The 20,709-nt window shown below is 42.2% G+C and overlaps 1 protein-coding gene across 14 annotated transcripts in view; it reads right to left on the bottom strand.

The window, feature by feature from the left end:
- The window catches only part of sei (potassium voltage-gated channel seizure), a 79,552-nt gene that overhangs the window by 9,186 nt on the left and 49,657 nt on the right, over positions 1-20,709 (bottom strand). For 8 of the 14 annotated variants that reach the window (XM_026815835.1, XM_026815836.1, XM_026815840.1 and 5 more), the window contains 13 exons: positions 13,828-14,071; positions 13,269-13,450; positions 11,562-11,582; positions 5,468-5,622; positions 5,270-5,390; positions 5,078-5,198; positions 4,518-4,827; positions 4,104-4,440; positions 3,847-4,028; positions 3,638-3,762; positions 2,347-2,442; positions 1,859-1,999; positions 1,034-1,358 (listed from right to left, as the gene is read on the bottom strand). In XM_026815835.1, coding sequence (XP_026671636.1) covers positions 1,034-1,358; positions 1,859-1,999; positions 2,347-2,442; positions 3,638-3,762; positions 3,847-4,028; positions 4,104-4,440; positions 4,518-4,827; positions 5,078-5,198; positions 5,270-5,390; positions 5,468-5,622; positions 11,562-11,582; positions 13,269-13,450; positions 13,828-14,071 — 2,360 coding nt within the window. The remainder of the gene's footprint in view (positions 1-1,033; positions 1,359-1,858; positions 2,000-2,346; positions 2,443-3,637; positions 3,763-3,846; positions 4,029-4,103; positions 4,441-4,517; positions 4,828-5,077; positions 5,199-5,269; positions 5,391-5,467; positions 5,623-11,561; positions 11,583-13,268; positions 13,451-13,827; positions 14,072-20,709) is intronic. The other 6 variants (XM_026815838.1, XM_026815843.1, XM_026815844.1 and 3 more) reach the window with 4 other exon arrangements.

Raw genomic sequence — 20,709 nt, 5'->3', positions numbered from 1 at the left:
AGCATTAATAGTTTACGAGTTATTAACGAAAAACGAAAAAACAGTTTTTTGCAAATAACTCGTTAACTATTGACGCTAGTGAAAAGTTTTTACATGGAAATTGTAGATCTCGTCGTCCTCTATAAGAAAGGTCGTATGCAATTTTCCCATATCTCCAACGGTTTAGGAGTTATTGGCAAAAAACGAAAATTTTGCAAAATCTGAAGGGATACCCCTTGGAAAAATCTCGGAAAAATCGAAAACTTTTTGTTGTTGTTTATTATTAGCGATGTTCTTCCGACGTCTGATTTCTTTTTAAAAAATGCGTTTCTAAAGCGTATAAACGTTTGGGATTGACTGTATAGCCAATACATCCTTAAAGAGGCCTTTTCGCTTCGAACACCGTAATTTTCATCTAGTTTTGTTTATTTATGGTAAACTTATGGATCGTCGAACTTCTATGTTTTTTACTCTTCCGTCTGTTGTACCGGAGTAACGGGCTTCCTCTTCCTCGTCTTGAGAGCGATAACATACACGCAGTGATGGAGCAGTGTGTATGCGAGGTTTTTCGGGAATGGAAAGCACCGTAAATAAAGACGTATCAATGAAATATCGGTGTGTGTTAGAGAAATGTGTTCTGTAGAGATCAGTGGCTACGGACGGTGTGCGCCGATATTTGGACAGAAATAAAAATGCAGAGAAAGACAAAGAAACACATATAGACACACAGAAACCGAAATAAAGAAAGAGAGAAAGAAAAGACACATGTAATATTTGCTATGACGAACACACTAACGATGCGGCATAGCGTGAAAAATCTGGCGTTTCTCCTGGATTTCATTAAATTATTCATTAAATTATCTTTTTTTTATCCAACACCAAGTTTTTCAGAGCATCATACCCAGTACAAACCCAAAAACGTTTTTAATGATATTCACATAGAATGACTATCCGATAGTTTTTAATCGAATCGTAAAACGTTTCTTGGTGTGTACCAAGCATTACCGTGCGATTGACAATGTTCGTAGATCAATCAGGAGTCCTGTACACTTACCTGAACAAACCGTGAGACGTGCTAGGCTGCAATTTTCCGTTTCCATTGTTCGACGGCGGTGCTGTCGGGGGTTGTGGTTCGCTGGCTGAACGTTGGACCAATGCCGGGGCTCTACTACTTTGCTTCGGCCCGGCCGGCGCGGTACCGGGCATCATCTCAATGCTGGAACTCTCCCTCGATGAATTGAGCGTCTGCTGAAGCAGAGTCAAGATCAATCTGATGTTCTCCCCCATCGTGTGTTCCATGGAGGACACCTGTCGCGACAGTTGATCTATCCTGGCGTTCACCTCTTCCATAGGCCGGCCTGGTCCACTTTGAAAGTCACCTACGATCCATAGAGAGATACAGATCTGTTCGAACGCTAACAAATCGATATTGAAAATGGTGAATCCTCGTCAATTTTGTTTGTTGTCGATTATGATTTTGGGGAGGGGGGGGGGGCGGAATCGTGATTATCATGAAATCATCGGGGATTGTCACATAACGAGAACGAGGCAGACAGTCTTTTATTTTTTTCTGATATGAAGCAAACTATTCACGGAGGCATAAGACATGACAGATGATCGGGTCAAGCCTAAATTAATACCGTTTCATGTGCGATTCGAAATCGTGATGGGCAACTCGTGCTTTTGAGAGTTTGGAGCAGTGCATCGTGATTGATAATCATCTCGATAAGGATTCTCGCTCTTATTCTAACACTCTCTATTCTTTTCCCTGATGTCCTCGCTTCCGGTTTCGGGTAGTAGATTCGTTGGATCCCGAGTTGCCCATCACTGGAATTCTATCGTATCTTCCACGCAGCCTTGAGCCTGTGATTCTACCCACCATGAGACTGCGGAAGCTGCGGCGGCGACGGCGTTGTATAATGACTGGACGTCGTCGATGTCGGGTGCACCACGTTCTGGCTGAGGCAACTTTCACCGGCCGCGGAGCTTCTCCGTGCTGGTTTCGTCAATGGAGTGGTCACTGGATAAACCCAGGGCACAGAATCAGTACCACGATCCGGGAAGTAGCGCGAGCCTTCCTACCCTCTAGAAGTGCCTCTTATCTCCGAGATAAAGGGGGGGGGCGGACAAGGAGGAGAGAAAGATAGAGAGAGATAGTAAGAGCGAGAGAGAGAGAGAGAGAGAGAGAGAGAGATGGAAATTTTTTAAAAGTGAAGTTTTTCCAGGAGCTTTTTAATAAAGTATGATATATCGTGCCGTTTCTTCAGCAACGATACCCGTTGTTTACCGAGCGAGCGTTTGTCCGTGGTCGTTGATGATATATGTAGAAAATAGTTGGCCCGTCTACTTCGCCAAATGGATACTTACTCTGCTTGGCGAGGTAATCGTGACTCGTCAGTGGCTGCAGATGGATCTTGTGCTGACGTAGGTCCGGTATGCTGCGCTTGAGATGGGTTAGCATGCCTGAACAACCAGGTTTCAAGGTGTTAACGAACTCGGGACGTCAAATGCAAACGCAAAGCTTAAAAAACACGCTGCCGCGCGCTTAACCCAAACGCCTGCGACGCTTCGAGTCCCGCGAGTCGACTAATCGACTGACCGATGGTCAAGCTTGGTTCTAAGCTGATTACAATTTATGCAGCTACCCTGGATATTTACACGCACACTACGAGTCGTCGATCAAGGCGATTGGGCTAAAGGGATGTTTCAGCGGACAGAAAAAAAGGGGGGAAAGAGAAGAAGTATATCCGTCGAATAAAGCTCATGAAAAATGAACTACGCTATGTAGATAGAAATCTTAAGAATAAAATGATAAGTAATATTGTATATACGGAGGAATGAAGATCTTCGTGAGACACGAGCAATCGAATTAACATGAGCCTGATCAAAATTAGAATCTGGCGATCCTGAAGCGGAAACGGGGATGAGGATTGAGAACGAACGTTCGATGTTCTAATTGTAGTCCGAAAAGCTTATTAAAAATCTATACATTAAACGGTAGCTGCTATCTCCCACGAAAGGGAGCGAACTCCGCTTCCACTCCAGAACTATGGTAGAATTAGAGTAATTACTGCACTTTGCGATGTAACATTCGGAATTACCTTCTCACAATAATTGTTGTTAACCGGCCCGGAAAAACGGTTCTCTTCAGAGATACTAAAAGTGGTCCAAAACTGACGCAACGATTCGATCAAGTACAGGATATATTATAAGGGGGATAAAAGGTGCAAGCCGAGCTTCTCGTATTATAGTATATTATATTAAATACATATGTATAAATATATGTACAATGTATCGAAATGTTTCTATGTCTCTCGACAATTTTAATAATGGCAAGCGATCGATGTGGCGAGTTTGCTAAGCGATGATTCCAAAGTACTTTCCTGAACCATAACAATCTTCCGCATTCTTGTATCGCAAACGTATCGAAAAATCGACAATCGTAAAGAGTGATTCTTGCTCGAATTTATTTAAGAACTCTATTTGTCGTGCAGAGAACAACATTCCTCAGACAATAAGTAGAGACAAACGATAGAAATAGAGAGAGAGAGAGATGTAGGAAGAGATAGATAAGTAGAAAGAATCGGTAAAAAAGAAGGCATTACTTCGTAGGAAAATATGGAGTCGAGATTTATCTGATCTGACGAACATCGCTTACCAGTTATTGAGTTCAACGTTGAGCTTCTCTGTTTGGGCTCGTCGAACTCTAGGTTCAACGGTGTCACATCTTGGCCGGCTTTGTCGGTGCTGAACTCCAATATCCCGTGGCCACTTCCTTTGTCACTAAATGATTCAAATGACAGATTTTCGAATAAAACGAGTACTGTAAAACGAGTCTGTCCTCGATTATTTAAATGGAGAACGTACTAATCATCCGGGTCACCCTGCAAGGAGTCTTGTCGACCGGTGGGTATAAGATTGCCAGGACCTCCGGGTCCTCGACGGTATCTTGGTGGACGGAAAGCGAATCTCCTAGCGTCGACGTCGACGTCCGTTGGAGTACTGACAGGATACCTTGCTGATATTGGATCGACCCCGGCTTGCTCCTCCTAATCGGTTCCCGTAAGATTTAATTAATTCCCGGCGTAGAATCGAATCGTAACGAGTGAGCGCATTCTACGTACGTCTCTCAGATTAAAAGTAATTTCGAGGTTCTGACTGAAATGATTCGAGAACTCTGGATAAAGCGCCAGAACGTCGAGTAAGTCGTCCCTGTGAATCTTGTGTAAATCGCAATACGTCAAAGCGCGCACGTTGCATGATGCTTTGCCTACGGTCGGATATATACACGGATTCTCCCCGAATATGTCGTCCTTGGCCAGAATCGCCATCACCACGTCTTCCTTCAGTATCTCTATGCTCCCGCGCGATATGAAGTACAGGGACGTCAGCACGTCCCCTTTATGAACTAACGTGTCACTTGGTGGTGCGTGTGTCGTTTTGAACTTTAATGATAATGCCCTAATGAAAAATTCATTCGTTCACGTTCCCCGTCTCTCTCAAGTACCGCAATTTCACCGCAGATGAATTATTAATACCTTAAACAACCGGGACTGGCACCCTCGAAGGCTTTACAGTTGTTTAAAAGGTTTCTGTTCAGATGAAGACAGATGTCCGCCTGAAGGCACTCGGGGAACCCTTTCAGAACGCTGTTCATGTCGATTCCGTTCGTATACGTCCAAGCATGTTGAAAGTACTCCTCTAACCGTTGACGCAGCGGGTTAGGGATCTGATGGAACCTTATGAACTCTCGAACTCGAAGCATCTGCGTGTGGTATCTCGCCGTACCGCTGTAAAGTCTCTGTATGATCGCTGAGACGTTACCGAAGATACTGGCGTACATCAAAGCTGAGAAACAAAGTTGATTCTTCGAAGAAATAGTAGGGAACATCGGTCGTTCGACGCTCATAGTCGGACGACTAGTCGGTCGCACGGATAAAATACTTGGGTATATCGAGTGAGCCAAGAAGAATTGCCATGATTTGAAAAAAATTAGTTGTCATTTGTTAAATCATAAGAGCATATATAATGTTGAATATTATTCTTGTTGGTCCACCCTGTTTCAATTAAATACTTCTCATTTATATTGAATCCTTACATCCGATTAGCATAACGATTATAGTAAATATCTTTTCGGCGTCCGTGTTTGGAGCCACGTTTCCAAAGCCCACCGATGTTAAACTACTAAAGGTGAAATACAGTGCTGTGATATAGCGGCTCTGAAATCGAAAATATCGATGATTCCAAGGTATGTAATCGTCTCGCGAGCGCGTACCGCTTATAAATTTACCTTTATACTTGGCCCACCGGTGTTATTGTGAAAATAAAATTGATGCGTGTCGTTGGCTAGAATATCGAGCCAGCCTACTTTACTTTTCAACGTTGGCCTTTCCGCGTTTCCTATAGCATACCTTCAACCAAATATTTTACATTGTATTACAACTACGAATATTTCCTGAAGCGATTGCTGCGAGTTTCAGGACTTTACCATATGCATGCCATCCAGTGGGCACAGAGAGCAAAGGTGCCCATCAAAAGGAGTAAAACTGCGGCTCCATATTCGCTGTACCTGTCGATCTTCCTAGCTACTCTGACGAGTCGCAGAAGACGAGCGGTCTTCAATAGTCCTATCAAGGTGGTCGTCTGTAACGAATATGTCACACTTTGTCGATCTCACGCTGAGCCGTTACGAGTCACGTTCTCTCGACTCTCGACAGAGTTCCCTCGAATTTTCCGAGAAGCTAACGTTAACTGACCAACGGCGTTAGAGCGCATTGCATTTGCAAACGAGACTGTCGATTCAATTAGTTCCGACCTTTTTACGCAGTACTTGTGAATGTAATTATAATTACTGAGTGGCAACTGTAATTATCCGATTAACTTCCCGCAACTCCCAGCGGAGGTTGCGACGTACGGGAAATGGTAGAATTGCATAAGTCCGCGGAGAATCGATCATACTTTTCGATAGAGATAAAGTAGCGTCGCAGAGAATAATGGAATCGCGTTAATAGCCAATACAATCGTCCTAGATCAGTTATTCTATCTCCGGTTAATACAGTGACGCGATAAAGTGTGCATTAGGCGCTAGTTACGAATGCAATTGATAATTGATCCGCCCTCGATGCACCGTTCCATGTACTCCGACGTATTATCGAACCGCGGCAACGCTAAAGTCAGTTCTATACTTGACAGTCTCACTTGTTCTTACAAGGAATCGCTAGTTCGCCGCACCGGCTGTCGTTCTCGACTTCCATCGATCGAGGCTGGCAGACGGTCACTACCAGGTCAACCAACGGCTAAGTTTCATAACGTTTTTTAATTAAATTAAAAAATAAAACTCGTCCGCTTCTTTAATCGAGGACGACAGTCGTAAGAAGTTCAGCTGACTCGTGAGCAGACGTTCTTTGTCACCCTCTCAATCAAATCTCTTCGAATTACCTGGCACTTTGCATATGTACATATTTCTCTTGAGATATAAAAGAAATGAAAACCGTGTGTACTTGATTTACTTATATACTTATTAGGATTCACTGATAGTGCAATAGGTGATCAAAGGATCACACATTCTCTACTATTACGTTCAGAGTGTCAATTATTATAAGAACGTCTTTTTTCATTTTCGAAATGTAACTCACGAGCAATAAAAGGTCGTCGCGCGTATGAAACATTGTGCAAATAATAATCGTTGGATGAAAGACATTCTGGTGAACGGAGACTCGTGATACTCATGCTTTCCCTCTCTGAATGTACACGATTTCTTACCTGCGATGGAAGTTCGAGATTTGATTACCGCCGAGGAACGGACGGAAACATCCGTCGGGAATGTCGACGGAACAACGACGACGTGTTCACGTGAACGACTCTATCATGCAAAGTCGACTACGCTCCAACCAAAAGTGAACCATTCGCCTAATGGTTTGCTAACGATAATCTCGAACTCGGTATACGGGTTGCTCGACGATAATTACACGCAGATCATTATTCCACAAAAGGGTGAAATTAGGATCGTTTACACAGTTGTAAAAATATTCATGGCCTTCCGCGTTCGATAAATTTTCGTTTTACATAATGAATTCTTGTTCGCGTTATGATTCCGATCAATTTTCGGTAGCACGGATACACCTATAACACGTTATTATCTCTGCTACTTAGATGGTCACGTTTTATGGGTTGGAGCAATCGTTGGACGATATATCGACTTGAGCAGAGATGAGACACTCGGGGCTGCCTTTTATTTGGCCTCGTGCGATCGCTAAGAATATCCGAGGACGTTTGATAGCCGCGACTGATAGGGGAAGAAATGTTATTGCGGCATGCACGCGAACCTCGATCTACCAAGCACATCCAGGAAGTTCCGAATAATTCGTGCTACGTCCTATTGCCTGCCCGCGAACCGCTTTTATCCTCCCGTTGAAACGATTTGAATGTCGTGATAAACTGCACTGAATAATTGCCAGTTTGATAATAGTGCTTTTATTGATAAGCTTAATGGAGCAGGCAATCGAGGATCGAAATGGGTCTCTTTATGTTGCGTGTCTCTTCATTTTTTATACGCCTCTTTGTGTAAATATCCCTTAGCAACCCGTAATGTACGTGGCAAGACATTATACATAAGTGGAAAGAAGACGAAGCAGTCAAGCGACAGAAAACACACATAAATACTCATTATCGTGTAGAAAAAAATATTAAGACGTTAGATGTACAATTAAAACTTGAAAAAAACACGGTGCGAGTTCTTGTTCTTGTATCAATATTAAAAGCGCCAAACTACAAAACTTGTTAAGAGCACCGAATCCAGGTGGGTGATAACAAGTTCGATGATAATAGTGTACACACAAAAATCATCAAATTAGGCTTGTATGGTTTCTCATTCTGTATAGCTTGCAACCGAAGCGTAATCAGTAATCAGAGTTACGAAGAAAGCTTGATAAATAAAAAGCTCAGTAAAAGAGGGACAACAGAGAATTGTCTTAAATGAAATTCAGAGAGAAAATACGGCAAAAGCTTACATACGATCGTTACGAAATCCTGTTGGAGGATCTTTCGTTTTCGGAGTGCATTCGTTGTGTCGCTATGCGATCCTCTGCGTCTCTCGTGTGTCGTTCTGTGTTTATGCGTGTTTGCGCGCGCGTGTAATTTTCTGAACGTGTATATGTACGTATCTCTGTGTACCGTGTTCAGGGATACTTTGAGCATTTCTGAATGTGTCTACTTTAGAGGAACCACCGAGGAGAAATTACTAAAGAGTGACAACCTTGTGGGACTTCATGTCGCACGAAAAAGTCGACAATTTTTTATGTTCTTTAGAAAATATTTCCACCGAGGTAAGAAATAGTAAGCAAAACAATCGTCACTGCTGAACAGTTGTCAGATACAAGAAAAGTCTCATGCGATTTCCTACTTAACTCCACGCGTTAAGGATGTATTGGCTATATAGTCAATACCAAAAGTTTATGTATCTTAGAAAAACGCATTTCCTATAATTAAAAATAGTGCATTTTTCTTCTAATTTCGATATTTAATGAGTTAAGTATGATTATTTGGCATTTTATTGATGTTGACAAAATCCGACCATTCCAGCGTCGAAACGGCGAACTTTTGGAAAAAAATTTGGTTTTTCCTCAATAACTCCTAAACTCTTGGAGATACGGGAAAATTGCATACGACCTTTCTTGTAGACGACGACGAGATCTACAATTTCCATGTAAAAATTTTTCGCTAGCGTCAATAGTTAACGAGTTATTGACGGAAAACGAAAAAACAGTTTTTTGCAAATTACTCGTTAACTATTAACGCTAGCGAAAAATTTTTACATGGAAATTGTAGATCTCATCGTCCTCTACAAAAAAGGTCTGATGCAATTTTCCTGTACAACCAACGGTTTGGAAGTTATTGGCAAAAAACGAAAATTTCGCAAAATCTGAAGGGGTACCCCTTGGAAAAATCTCGGAAAAATCGAAAAATTTTTTTTTCTCAAAATATCGAGAAATGCTTCAAGTAAAAGTTGTAGATGATACTATTACCTATGAAAAATTTGAAATCACTATAATTTTAGCTTTTTAATAGTAATAGGAATTTATAATAACAAATTTAACATGCCAGCATTGTTTAAGTATATGTATAGCCTATACATCCGTAAGGAATAATTGGCGATGAACGAACTAATTACTCGATTAGTCCTCAAATATTCGAGATAAAATAAACGTGTATACGATCTTCCTTGCAGGTTCTACGAGTACCTACAACTTTCACTTGAAGCATTTTTCGATGTTTTGAGAAAAAAGAATTTTTTTCCCGAGGTTTTAAGGGGTAGATTTTGTTTGCTTTTCTACAAATAAATGCTTACCTGTTGCTGGTATCGGAAAATGTTTGATACGAAAGTTGTAGGTACCATTGAGAACTACAACTTTTGTATGAAATATTTTTTTCCATCGTCAATAATTAACGAGTATTCTGGAATAAATTGTTTTCTCGTTTTTTGTAAAATACTTGTTAACTATCGATGCTAGCGAGAAATGTTTCAGACAAAAGTTGTAGCTCCATTTGCGAGATACAAGAAAGGTTCTATGAAATTTCCATCGAATTCCACTCGCAGGCCCAATTTGTTGTCCCAACGATTACACGGGCATTGCCACTCTTTATTATATCTCATCGGTGGAGGAACTTACATATCCGTCTATCGGGGCGCATTCTTTTCTATTACTTTCAATACTGTTTGTTTTATATGTTGGGGACACTTGGAAATAAGCACGGATAATCCTGCAACCCCAAATTTCAAATCGAATCTATATAAGTGCAGTTGCAGCGTTCGCTTTCTAAACAAGATGCTAGGACCGTTCAATTATTTCAAATGAATGGTTCGTAGCTATAGTTTGTATGTTGCAGCTGCACCTTGATTACTCTAAGAATTGGAACAAAAAGACGTACAAAAATGGAGAAGCTCGAAGTGCAAAATATTTAGACGGAACGTACAAACGCTTCCTGTAGATCAAAATGTTCGATAGATAAAACAACAGGTATTTTCGTTTTCGTTCCTTTTTTTTTAACAAGCTCCTCCGATTCGTTCGGTTAGCCAGCCGTCTCTCTAATCTCGTTTCATTCTTGATCGAGCTTGAATGGCTTTGATGCACAATACCGTCCTCCATGTGCCAGACCCATCAATTTGATCGATCCCGGAATCCACAGTTGAATTCAGCCCTGATATTGTTAAAAGATATAATAATAACATGAAGTCAAAACTAAGGGATAAAACATTCAACACATTTTTACTCGGGTGGACAGTTTTACATTCACGGGTCTGACACAACGGGGAACAGGACATCATCTCTAATTCGTGCGGCGATATCACATCAATTCAAGTGGATAAATATTATTCAGTTCGTTTGGTTAAAAAAATGTCGTTGGTCAAGTAACTACGAAAAAGACACTCTCTAACTATTTGTATTGTTCTTAACAACTATTGATACCCAACAATAATTTCTATTTCTATGTAAAAAAGGGGAAAATGACAAAAATAGAGAAGTGAAGTAAAAAATGGTAGGGCTCGTTTGAAGTGAATCAATATTTGTTAAGAACATTTCATCTAAGACTATTCACTATCTAATCAGAATGTATTATGTATACATACATATATACAAGTACTCTTATCACGTAACGATTATGGGAATATTTCTTGCTCTTTCAATGGGTGCAGTTCATAAAATTCTTGTATATTCTTGGATATATAGGACGAAAAAAAAAATCAAGGTAGTTTTAAGGCTACTTCGATGCAAGACGACTTTCTACCAACTGATCGTACGTGGGTAGATCATTATACTTTTATTGTATTTACAGTATCGTCTCTTCGTATTTATTTTCCTTCTGCAAAGTACTTTACTGTGTGAAGTTTGCTCAAGGTTCACCAGCTGAAGAATCTTTTTCTCGCCGCAGAGAAAGAGAGACAGAGAGAGAGAGGACAGGAGCAAATCGATCGACATTTTTCTGCTCGTTATTTTTGAAAAAATCTGGAAATATATTTTACCACTGATTATGGTATGGCGCTGGAAAAAAGAAGAAACGGAGTCGAAGTATCTTTTTAATGTCGATCGACTTCGCTCGAAATTCCGTGACAATTTGTGGGGTTGCAGTTGGCCGAGTTTTCTTCTTATTATTTGATCTTTGCGATTGTGTGATTTTTGTGTGTATAAGTGTGCAAATCGGGGGGTATAGTGATTTGTTTGACGTCGATGTGGAACATTAAAGTAAAAGAAAACGAAGTGGTTTTGTAGTAAAACAGCTGGTGCAAAAAAGGACGTTTGAACGCAATGTGTTCTTCTTTTGAAAGCTCTTAATCGCATATGATAGAAACAAATAGAGAAAAAGAGAAAGAGAGAGAGAGAGAGAGAGAGAGAGAGAGAGAGAGAGAGAAATACAGATAGACAGAAAGAAAGGCAGTAGGACAGAAACAGATAGAAAATTCATGGCTGCGTTGATTTTTCTCAATCATTAGTGTGTAAAAATCGAAACCTGCTTTTAACTAAAGGAAACAAAAAAAGAACGTCAGCCTGTGAGTAAATTTCCTGTGTGTATGTGTGTCAACTAACCTCGTCCTTGTCCAAGCCGAGCTACGAAAACGTTAAACCCAGGTTAAAATTCGTTCGTTCATCATTACGTGATTTAATTGTTGTTCACAAAAAAACGAAAAATAAATGGAGAAAAATTAATGTAAAAAAAGGGAACCATTATTTCCATATTATTATCATTTCATTGGAAAGGAATCATCTAGACAAGTAAGATTAAATTGATGCGATCGAAAAATTCATTCGATTCATCGTCGGTGATCTTGAAGAAGATCGTACGATGTTTTCTTTTCGTAGACATGAAACTCTCGCCACTTTCTCGCAGACTGGTCTCAACTTGTGAAACGTTCCTACACGCGTAATTAAAATTATACTGCCCTATATTTTTATTCGTGCTCCAATAGGGAAGAAGGTAGCCGCGTAGAATACCCGCAGGTGCATTATTGTCTTTTCCTACCGCGCGGCCGACGTCGCGTTTCAATTCATCGGTTTAATCAGCGCCGTGGAAAATGGAACGATAAAAAGAAAATATATCTTGCAATAAGACGAATGGTAATTACCCGACGCGGAGGAGAAGCAGAGAGACGCGAAAATTATGAGAAACGGAGCGAACCGAACGTAAACGCATAAGTAATTGAAAATTTAGAAAGAAATAAAGATACGGGGAAATCAATACTAGAAGAGAAATCTTGATAAGGAATTGATAAAATCTAACATGTCGACAATCAGAGCAGAAATCTCACAGCGAGAGACTAAAATTACTTACACATGTATAAATCGAGTGTGTATGCATACGTGTGTGTACAGGTACAAATCCAATTCGGAAATTACTATTTTTCTAAACGATTATGTCTTTCGGACGCCTTTCACATTTAAAGAGGAATCTCGTAGTAAGACACGGGTAACAATCCGTGTTTTTCTTTTTCTCTTCTGTTAGCAAAAGTAATACGAAATGTAATCGATCAAAGATTTAATTCCCGCACGAACAAACTTCTTTTCTACTTTCTCGATTCTTTCTCGATATTGTTCGATCTATGACGTACGTGTACTTTTCGTGATACTTGTGTGGAATTGTTCCAGACAACGAGAATTCGTTAAAGTTTCTTCTCGTTTGCCGGAAACGTAGTACATTGTGTGCACATTTAATACACGTCGAATCGATCTAATTTTCGACAAAGAAAAAATAGAAATCATTCAACACCGAGAAACGTCGAAAAAAGGGAAAACGAACTAAGCACCAATCCGGTAAGACACACCTATGGGCACTTAACTTGGGCTCGGCATGTCATCCTAATCATGTTTACGAGCTAACATCGACATTCTAGAGACTCCAGCCGAAAACCTGATCGTCCCGCAAATCACTTCTCTTTCGCTACTAAATTAATTATTCTTTCCCCTCCGTCAGCCACCGATAAAGTGGTGTCGTTTCATGTCTTGGAAGGTAGCTCCGATCTTACAATATGTCTGAATGAGTCGTTCTCCTCAAACATCTTGCGTTTTTCTGTGAATCTTATTACCATTCTCTTTTTATGATCTACAATTCAATCAACTGATTGACTCGAATTTTAACTTAAAAGAATTCACGGAAACGAGGAAATGCTTTTCCTCTTGGGTTCGAGTGAAATTATTAGACAGAAGAGATAATTTAATTGTAAGAAGTGATTTAACGGTGATCAGGTTCAGCCTGGAAAGAAGATTCTCAGAAAACGTGGAGCGTGCGACGAAACTTACCTCATCAGTGTGGGAGCCAACGAGAAAAAGGTCGAAGGGTATCGCGGCCACCAGGTCGATGATGAACCAACCCTTCAGGTAATGGACGGCTATTTTTCCGGGATGGGACACCACTTCATCGTTGCTATTCACGAAAGTCGTGCGAAAATTTATGATGATGTCCACTATGAAAGTGACGTCGACTGAAAAAGCAAAATACTCGTGAGAAGAACGCGTCGCGTCGCTCGCTGCCGATGTGTGACCCCCGACTGGTCAAATAAAAAATCGTGAGGAAAATGCGAATTATTTCCAGACGACGACACGAGGAAGCGAAGAAAGTAGTACGCACTACGTACGATCTGACCGCGCGCGCAGTGGAATTACGAGTGTTTGGTCAGACAGCGTGTACAGAAATTCCTATCAACGTCAGACGCGCACGTCAAATTCCTTTTACCGAATCATCGCGAGTTTATTGGCTCAAGAACGCTTTCATCGTGCTGTTTAATTGATACTCTTTCATGTTTGCGACGTGGATAGGAAGTCGAATTTTTATTCGTCGCCGATCGCTGGGTTCTCTCACCTATGAAGTCTATGATGACGATGGGATCGTCACTGTACTTTTTGTTTTTCCTGCTGTTGTAATCCGGATCCGACAGGACGAAGGCGGCGACGTAAGGAGTGAATATAGCGGTATACAATACGAGCAGTAGTATCACCCAGTCCCAAACCGCTTTGAAAGGTGAATAGTGCAGTATGGTCCACTTGCCGATTCTAGGTGACTGTAATTTGTACTCTGGGAGGATATCGTTTCCAAGGGACAGCACCTGTGGCACAGAGCATCGACGCCTTGGGAGAGAGTTGATTCAATTGGACATGATCGTGGAAACAAAAATAGAATTAAAACCATTCTTCATTTTGTTTGATCAGTACTGGTAGTAAGATTAATGGTATCGCTTTTGGAGATCGATTCTTCTGATTTACAGTGTTTTGTCAAAGTCCGCGTTCATTTATTTTCGCGGTCGAAATATCTTTCCCGAGAAACAGATTTAAGAGAGAAGAATAGCAAACGATTCGTGTAGAAATTTTGTTGTATGTCACGTGGAAACCAGTTTTATACGCGGCCATGAATGTAAATGTAAGAAAGAAATGTATTTCACGCTCCGTATTTCATTTTTAATACACCGTTGTTCCCCAAGCGGAATGACCGAGTGAACAATATCAGGGACGGCTTTGTTTCGTTCCACATTTTCATCTTTCCTTGTCTGTCGAACACAGCGACTAGAAACGCGAGAAATAACACCCACGCCCGCTTTCTTTTTTTCTATCGCTTGGCGCCGTGTTCATTTCGTCTATACCACGACGAATATATGAATAAGATTGTTATTTCAATCCAATTATTTGAGCGTTCACTCTGTTTCAATTTTCACTTTCGATACGGATCGATCGAAATTTCGATTGCCATGGAATCGCTTTGCCGTTTCCATGGCAAACATTGTTTTTCCTCATCTGGAGACAATTATGATTATCCCTCCTTCGATTTAAACCATCGTCGAAGAGGGCTTAAATCTCAACGAAATCCGTAGTGTCTTAGACGGCAATCAATACGACATAAAACGTCTTCAGCGAGCAAAGCTAAACGTTTAGAGAATAAGAATGGCGGGAGGGAAGAAAAAACGGGGAGAACTCAAGGAGAAAGGCCTGACCTGCCGGGCACAGTAGCGTTTCGAACCACTAATCGGACTCTCTGCCATTTAATCCGGCCTTTGTCGAGGTTCTTCGACGAAACCACCGATCGACCATAAGTATACACGCTCGTCGCACACTATGACTCTCTTCACTGACACACGGTCGGAACACGTGCACTTTCACCTGTAACTGCCGACAGGCGCCGCGAGATCTACATGGAGTGAAGAATCATAGATCCGCTCGTTTTCCGCGGTCCGGGCATCATCGTTCCGTTTGTAGCCGACGCGCACCGTATTCTACTCCCACCGACTGGCAGGGAGAAACAGAGGAGGATTTGGTTTCCAACGGAGTAACACGCCCTCGGCCGCGAGCACGTTTTATCGAGCGCGAAAACTAGCTCGCGTCGGAAAAGCGGCGGCAAAGCGACTGCCGATTCTAGTGGCAGCGTCGACGACTCGAGGAACCGGGGATATCGATCCGGCCGACGTGGACGGAACGATGCCCCAAATACTGGGATACCACTTGTTTACAACGCGGTGAGGAAGAACCGGAAGAGTCCTGGTCGAGTGCTAGCCTCACACTGATGCAATGCGGGCCGCGAAGGGTGGCGGCATTCGATTGGCGAAGGGGAGGCCGACGAAGAGTGAGCGCGTGCGAGAGGGAGAGACAGCCGCCGCGGGAGACAGAGCGAGACCGCGTACGTGTGCACGCGTTTACGTGTGAGTCAGGGCAACCCTCGTCGTCACACCCTACGGCCTACGCCGACCACCCTTGCAAGTGTTCAATCTTAGCAGGGTTAGCCTTATTACCTTAATAGTGGCTGTGTCTTCCAGCGGCGACCTCGCTCAGCCCAATAACAAGACTTCCGTTGCATTTCGTGCACGCCGACTAGCAGGAACTGATCCCGCGATTCTCGTTTACTACCGCGTACGATCTTTCCTCCTTCCATCCGAGCATCGTGCGCCCACTGTTTTTTCACATGACGAGCGACTACGAGAAAATCGTGCAAGTCATATTTCGTGTCTACGTGTGCACCGAAACCGTTTCCATTTATTTTACTGGCCACTGGTTTATCCCGCACGTGTTTGTTTGAACGTAGACTATTCGGTACGCCACGCCAGCGACGATTCTGTTTACCTGGCCAAGTAGCCAGGATCTGTTGCTTCTAAACTACATCATCGGTCACGAGTATTCGATTCAAGACACAGCCGAACACGACTCGGTGACTGTTTTTCCAATTGCATTACAACTTTATCAATAATTCTTCAGTACTCAGGATTGTTTCAGTACTTGTAAACGGAAATGTACAAACCATTGTTTAAACGCGAGACGTGAGAAGAATAATGAACTACATCTCGGCGCTTATTATTACGGTTACAAAGAGTTCCAGGGGATCAATGCATCGCACGGTTGAAACGTTGTATCGATTATCGGTTCGTAGAGAATTATAAATACTGACGCAAGACACCGTTTCACCCGACATCTGGACACCGTCTGTAAGTCGCCTGGATTTAGTTGAAGACCTAAATGTCTCTATGTTCCGAATGGAACAGTCGTTTAATCGATTTCTCATTATTGGAACCGCGAGGATCTCCCAGGATGAAATAAACGGTTATGTTCGAATTCCATTTTTTTTAGAGCTTGTAAAAATTTATAAATTTCCATAAGCATTCGAGTCGTGGACGAGCCAGGAAAATGTAAATCGGAATGGATTATCTTTTATTCATACACCTGTTTCAACCAGGCGAGCCGAGCGTGTTGCTCGGTACCTGAACGTGCGCGGGGGCGCGGGTTCGTGACCTGCCAGCCTCGTTTCAATGACCTTTCGTCATTGAGCCTTTCGAATAAGCTCGTTATTTCTAATAAGCCACGAATGCGGAGACGAGCTCCTGGCAAGAAAATGACTTCGTCTTAAAACCATGCACCTCTTCGATTTCTTACAGAGGAGTCCTAGTTCAGGTTTCTGGGAATCGGTAGGTCAATCGGGTCAGGGAATCACGTTGTTTCGGAGGCTCGATAATTGCCGGAAACAATTTAGGATCGAATACGAGTCTGGATCGATTGATTCTAGGTTGAAACTATGTTGCACGCTCCACCTGTTCTACTTAGAAAGACCGAATACTCGCGTGGCAAGAACTGAACAATTAAGACAAAGCACGCGTCTCCCCTTAACCTCAAGAAAGTTCATCAACCCGACGAGCGAGGTTTCTGTAAAAACGAGAAAAGAAACTCATCACAATTTTCTATCTAATCGTAGACGTATTCGCAAGTAGGACGTGTTCAATGTTGACTACGCGCGTCTTCGAGGAAAATCGTCAGTATCGGTTTGAGATTGATCGACTCGACGTAGATTAGTAATTAGAGCGCAAGGTACACCAAGTATGCCATACACGGCTCTGGCATACAGGGAAAGCCTGACCAATTAAAGGAGATCCTCGTTTCCAAGAATATGACGGCATTGAAAATCCTTCCGAGATGCGATCCATCTAATGAATCGGCGCCAGTCTCCGTGCAAATTTAATTACTAATTAGAGCGATGCTGACAAGTATCACGTTGAGAAATTTCTAATAGATTAGAATCGCATGAGTTGACTAATAGATTGGTCGAGGTAGGATCCAACAGTAGATCAGACCGTGCCGTGACCTGGAATCATCGAATAGTTTCCGTCGGATTTAATAAGCGTCAGGTGATACTCAAGAACTTGTACGAAAATTTAAAGCGCAGGAAACTTCGTAAGGGCAAATAAATAATAAATTAGTAACAGAGTTCCATGGAAATGTTATGAACTTTCTCGAAATTTGTCACGATCGGAATTGCTCGCAGATTTCTTTTCGCAAGTTAGTTAAACAAGTTTTTAAATTATTTATTAATGAATAAGAACCTGATTCGAATGCACAACTGTTTGCATCCGACGGGAAATCGTAAAACTACCGAAGTCGAGAGAGCTAAAGCTATTCGAGGCAGCAGATTCTGTTACAACTTCATTCCCAGAAGGTATGCGGAAATGACCTGTTTCCCGGTAATAAACGCAGATGCCAACCCCTAGGCTCCGTCTCCGAAATTGTCAACTATAACCACGCCACAGCAGTTCGTTTCAAATATTCAACGCGATCAAGAACGCAGGACAGTGATACGCATATTAATAGAAGAACATAGAATTATCCTCAAATAAATAAAAGTGTACGAGGAAAACATTCGTTACTTTTTTAAGAAACTTATAAATACTTTTTTCCCTGAAGCCTATCGAGCCGGATGATTCTCAACAGAAATAGCATATGATCTCTTTGTTAATTTTTCTGACTTACGACCCTGTTTATACACCGGTTATCGACGCGCGTTTCGAGAAAATCAGGTCGCGTCAACACGACAAAGCTCGTTTCTGTATTCGGGACATAATCCAGGCGTCGCGGGCAGGAACCTGCTGTCAAAGTATGGAAATGTAGAATCAGTAGTAGTTATCAGTGGACGCCTTTGTTCGCATTGTAAATAACGGTTCTGCTTAATGAAAGCTTCACGACCCTCGGTGTCGCAATAAAGCGTGGCAGTAGTCGACTTAGGGCCGCGCGTATACGCGTGTACACGTATTTACGTACAAACACTGGTACAGGTTGTCGTATTAATGAGATTTTGAATACGCCGTACGTGGTTCGATTTATATCTGGCGATGCAGCCAGCTTCGTTACCCAGAATCGAGCCGGAAGCGGTGTATAAAATTTGTATAGGTGATAAATTATAGGAATACGAACGTCAAATACCGTCGATAGAGTGGAGCCGAACTTCTGTTTCTTTCCTTTAACCAAGTAGGAGTGCATCATGGTTGCCGAGACTTGGGTAAAAAGTTCTAAAGTCATTCTCAGACGGTCTCTATACGTTCGCGACCGAACGCCGCGTGGTCTCGCGACGGTACTCGTGTTTCAAACTCGAAACTGAGAATAAGCAACGATTCGAGGAACCACCTGTTCCACACTCTTCCACTCACTACTATCGAGGATCCTTCCTTGTTTTACTGACCCGTCACGTACGCACAGTGTTACGGAAGGAAAGGAATTTGGCATCGCCTTTGGGAATTCGAAACTCGTTCCTTCGTCTCTTAGAAGTTTCACGCATTTCCGGCGGCTGTTTGCAGTAGCCCCGTGGGGCATCCAGCTCACCGTTGATTCCTTTCCGTTTCGAACGAGATTGGTTCATCGATACTACAAGATCTTGCAGCTTATCTCCATGGAACTTGTAAAGTCGAATCCAATTAGGTTGAAACCCTATCGGGATGTACAGCCACTGATCTCCTTGTCACATTGAAGTTGACAAGCCGCGTTATTCATCGTCGAAAAGGCCAGTGGAAAAGTGACGGTTCCGTCGAGTCCTCCGCGTGATTCGGCCGTTGAAAATTTTCGTACGAGAGATTTCAATAGAAACGCGATAGACGACGTGACTTCTCGGGTCCGAAGGATCGATGGGATCGAACCGAAGTTCTTTTGATAAAGGATCTTGATGGAATACGAGACCGGAAGTTAGTGAGACCGTAGTACGTGACTCGATGCAAGTTCGTTCGGAGTTTGACCGATCGCACTTCTCTCATCGTTGAAATTTCGTCGTGTTCACAACTCCTTCTATTGATGACCCGAGACGCACTCACGAAATTCAGTTTTCCAGAAACGCGGAAAGCATCAATATTTTCAATTCGCCGGGCGCGAGTTTGGTGAAACGTGAAACGAAACGATGTTGCTCGTCGTGGCGAAGACGAGCGAGGAGAATTCCAGCGGTGATCTAATTTCGGCGGAGCTTCGCCCGTCGATCCCGCACGCTCGCGTACGCGCGTCAAAACTAAAGAGGATAGAAGGCCCGGTTTCGAGCGTCGCGGCGCCGAACGCCGCGAGATGCTTTCGAAAAACATCTGACTCAGCGATCGCCGAGCCGAAACTAGATGTCACGGCTGGGTGAGTGGGCTGGTACCCCACGCGGTTTTATTGTCAGACTATATCGACGTCAGCAGCGACAGCTGCTCGCGATTAAACGCGCTCATAAATTCAGTCGATATTTTTTTTGCTCTTTTCGATCGATGCGAAGCCGAGGCACAAAGTTCTGCGACTCTTTTTTGGAGCCAGTTCAATTTTGATGACAATCGTGAACTTTGACTCTTTGGTTTTATTGATATAAAAAACGGGAAGATTGATCGATCGATTTTCGATGTCAAACATCTAGTTCGGAAGTTGTCGACTTTTTTCTTTAGGTCGGAGTAAATTATGATGGACGTAAATTCGATGTTCGAAGGTTTCCGTGGGATACGTTTGTCCTAAAAAGTTGAGGGAGGAGTCAGTCGAATATAAGTCACGCGACTTAAATTTTTCCAGCCGGATTCGCTGTCGGCCGCGTTAATGTCGCAATCCCACCCTTCTTTCCTATACTCTATGATAAACGCGACTTAACCCATTTACGCGTAGCAACAGCGTACGTTTCTGCGTTGCAATTACATGAGAACGACGCAATCGTATTTAAAGATGTATTGGCTATACAGTCAATCCCAAAAGTTTATGTACCTTAGAAAAACGCATTTCCGCATATAACGCATAATTAAAAAGAAATCAGACGTCGGAAGAATAATGCTAATAATAAATAGCTACGGGCTAAAAAGTATAGAAGGAAATATCCAATTAAGTATTGACGCTGACGACAATTTTTTTTTTTCAAAATTGTGAAAAATGCTTCAAATAAAAGTTGTTTTCCTTCTAACTTCGATATTTAATGAGTTACATATGATTATATGGCATTTTATTGATG

The sequence above is a fragment of the Ceratina calcarata genome, unplaced genomic scaffold (genome assembly GCF_001652005.2).
Source record: "Ceratina calcarata isolate Rehan_Ccalc_2016 unplaced genomic scaffold, ASM165200v1 scaffold48.2, whole genome shotgun sequence".
Classification (NCBI taxonomy): domain Eukaryota; kingdom Metazoa; phylum Arthropoda; class Insecta; order Hymenoptera; family Apidae; genus Ceratina; species Ceratina calcarata.
Note: the sequence above shows the minus strand (reverse complement) of the source record. Positions and strands in the feature narration are given on the sequence as shown.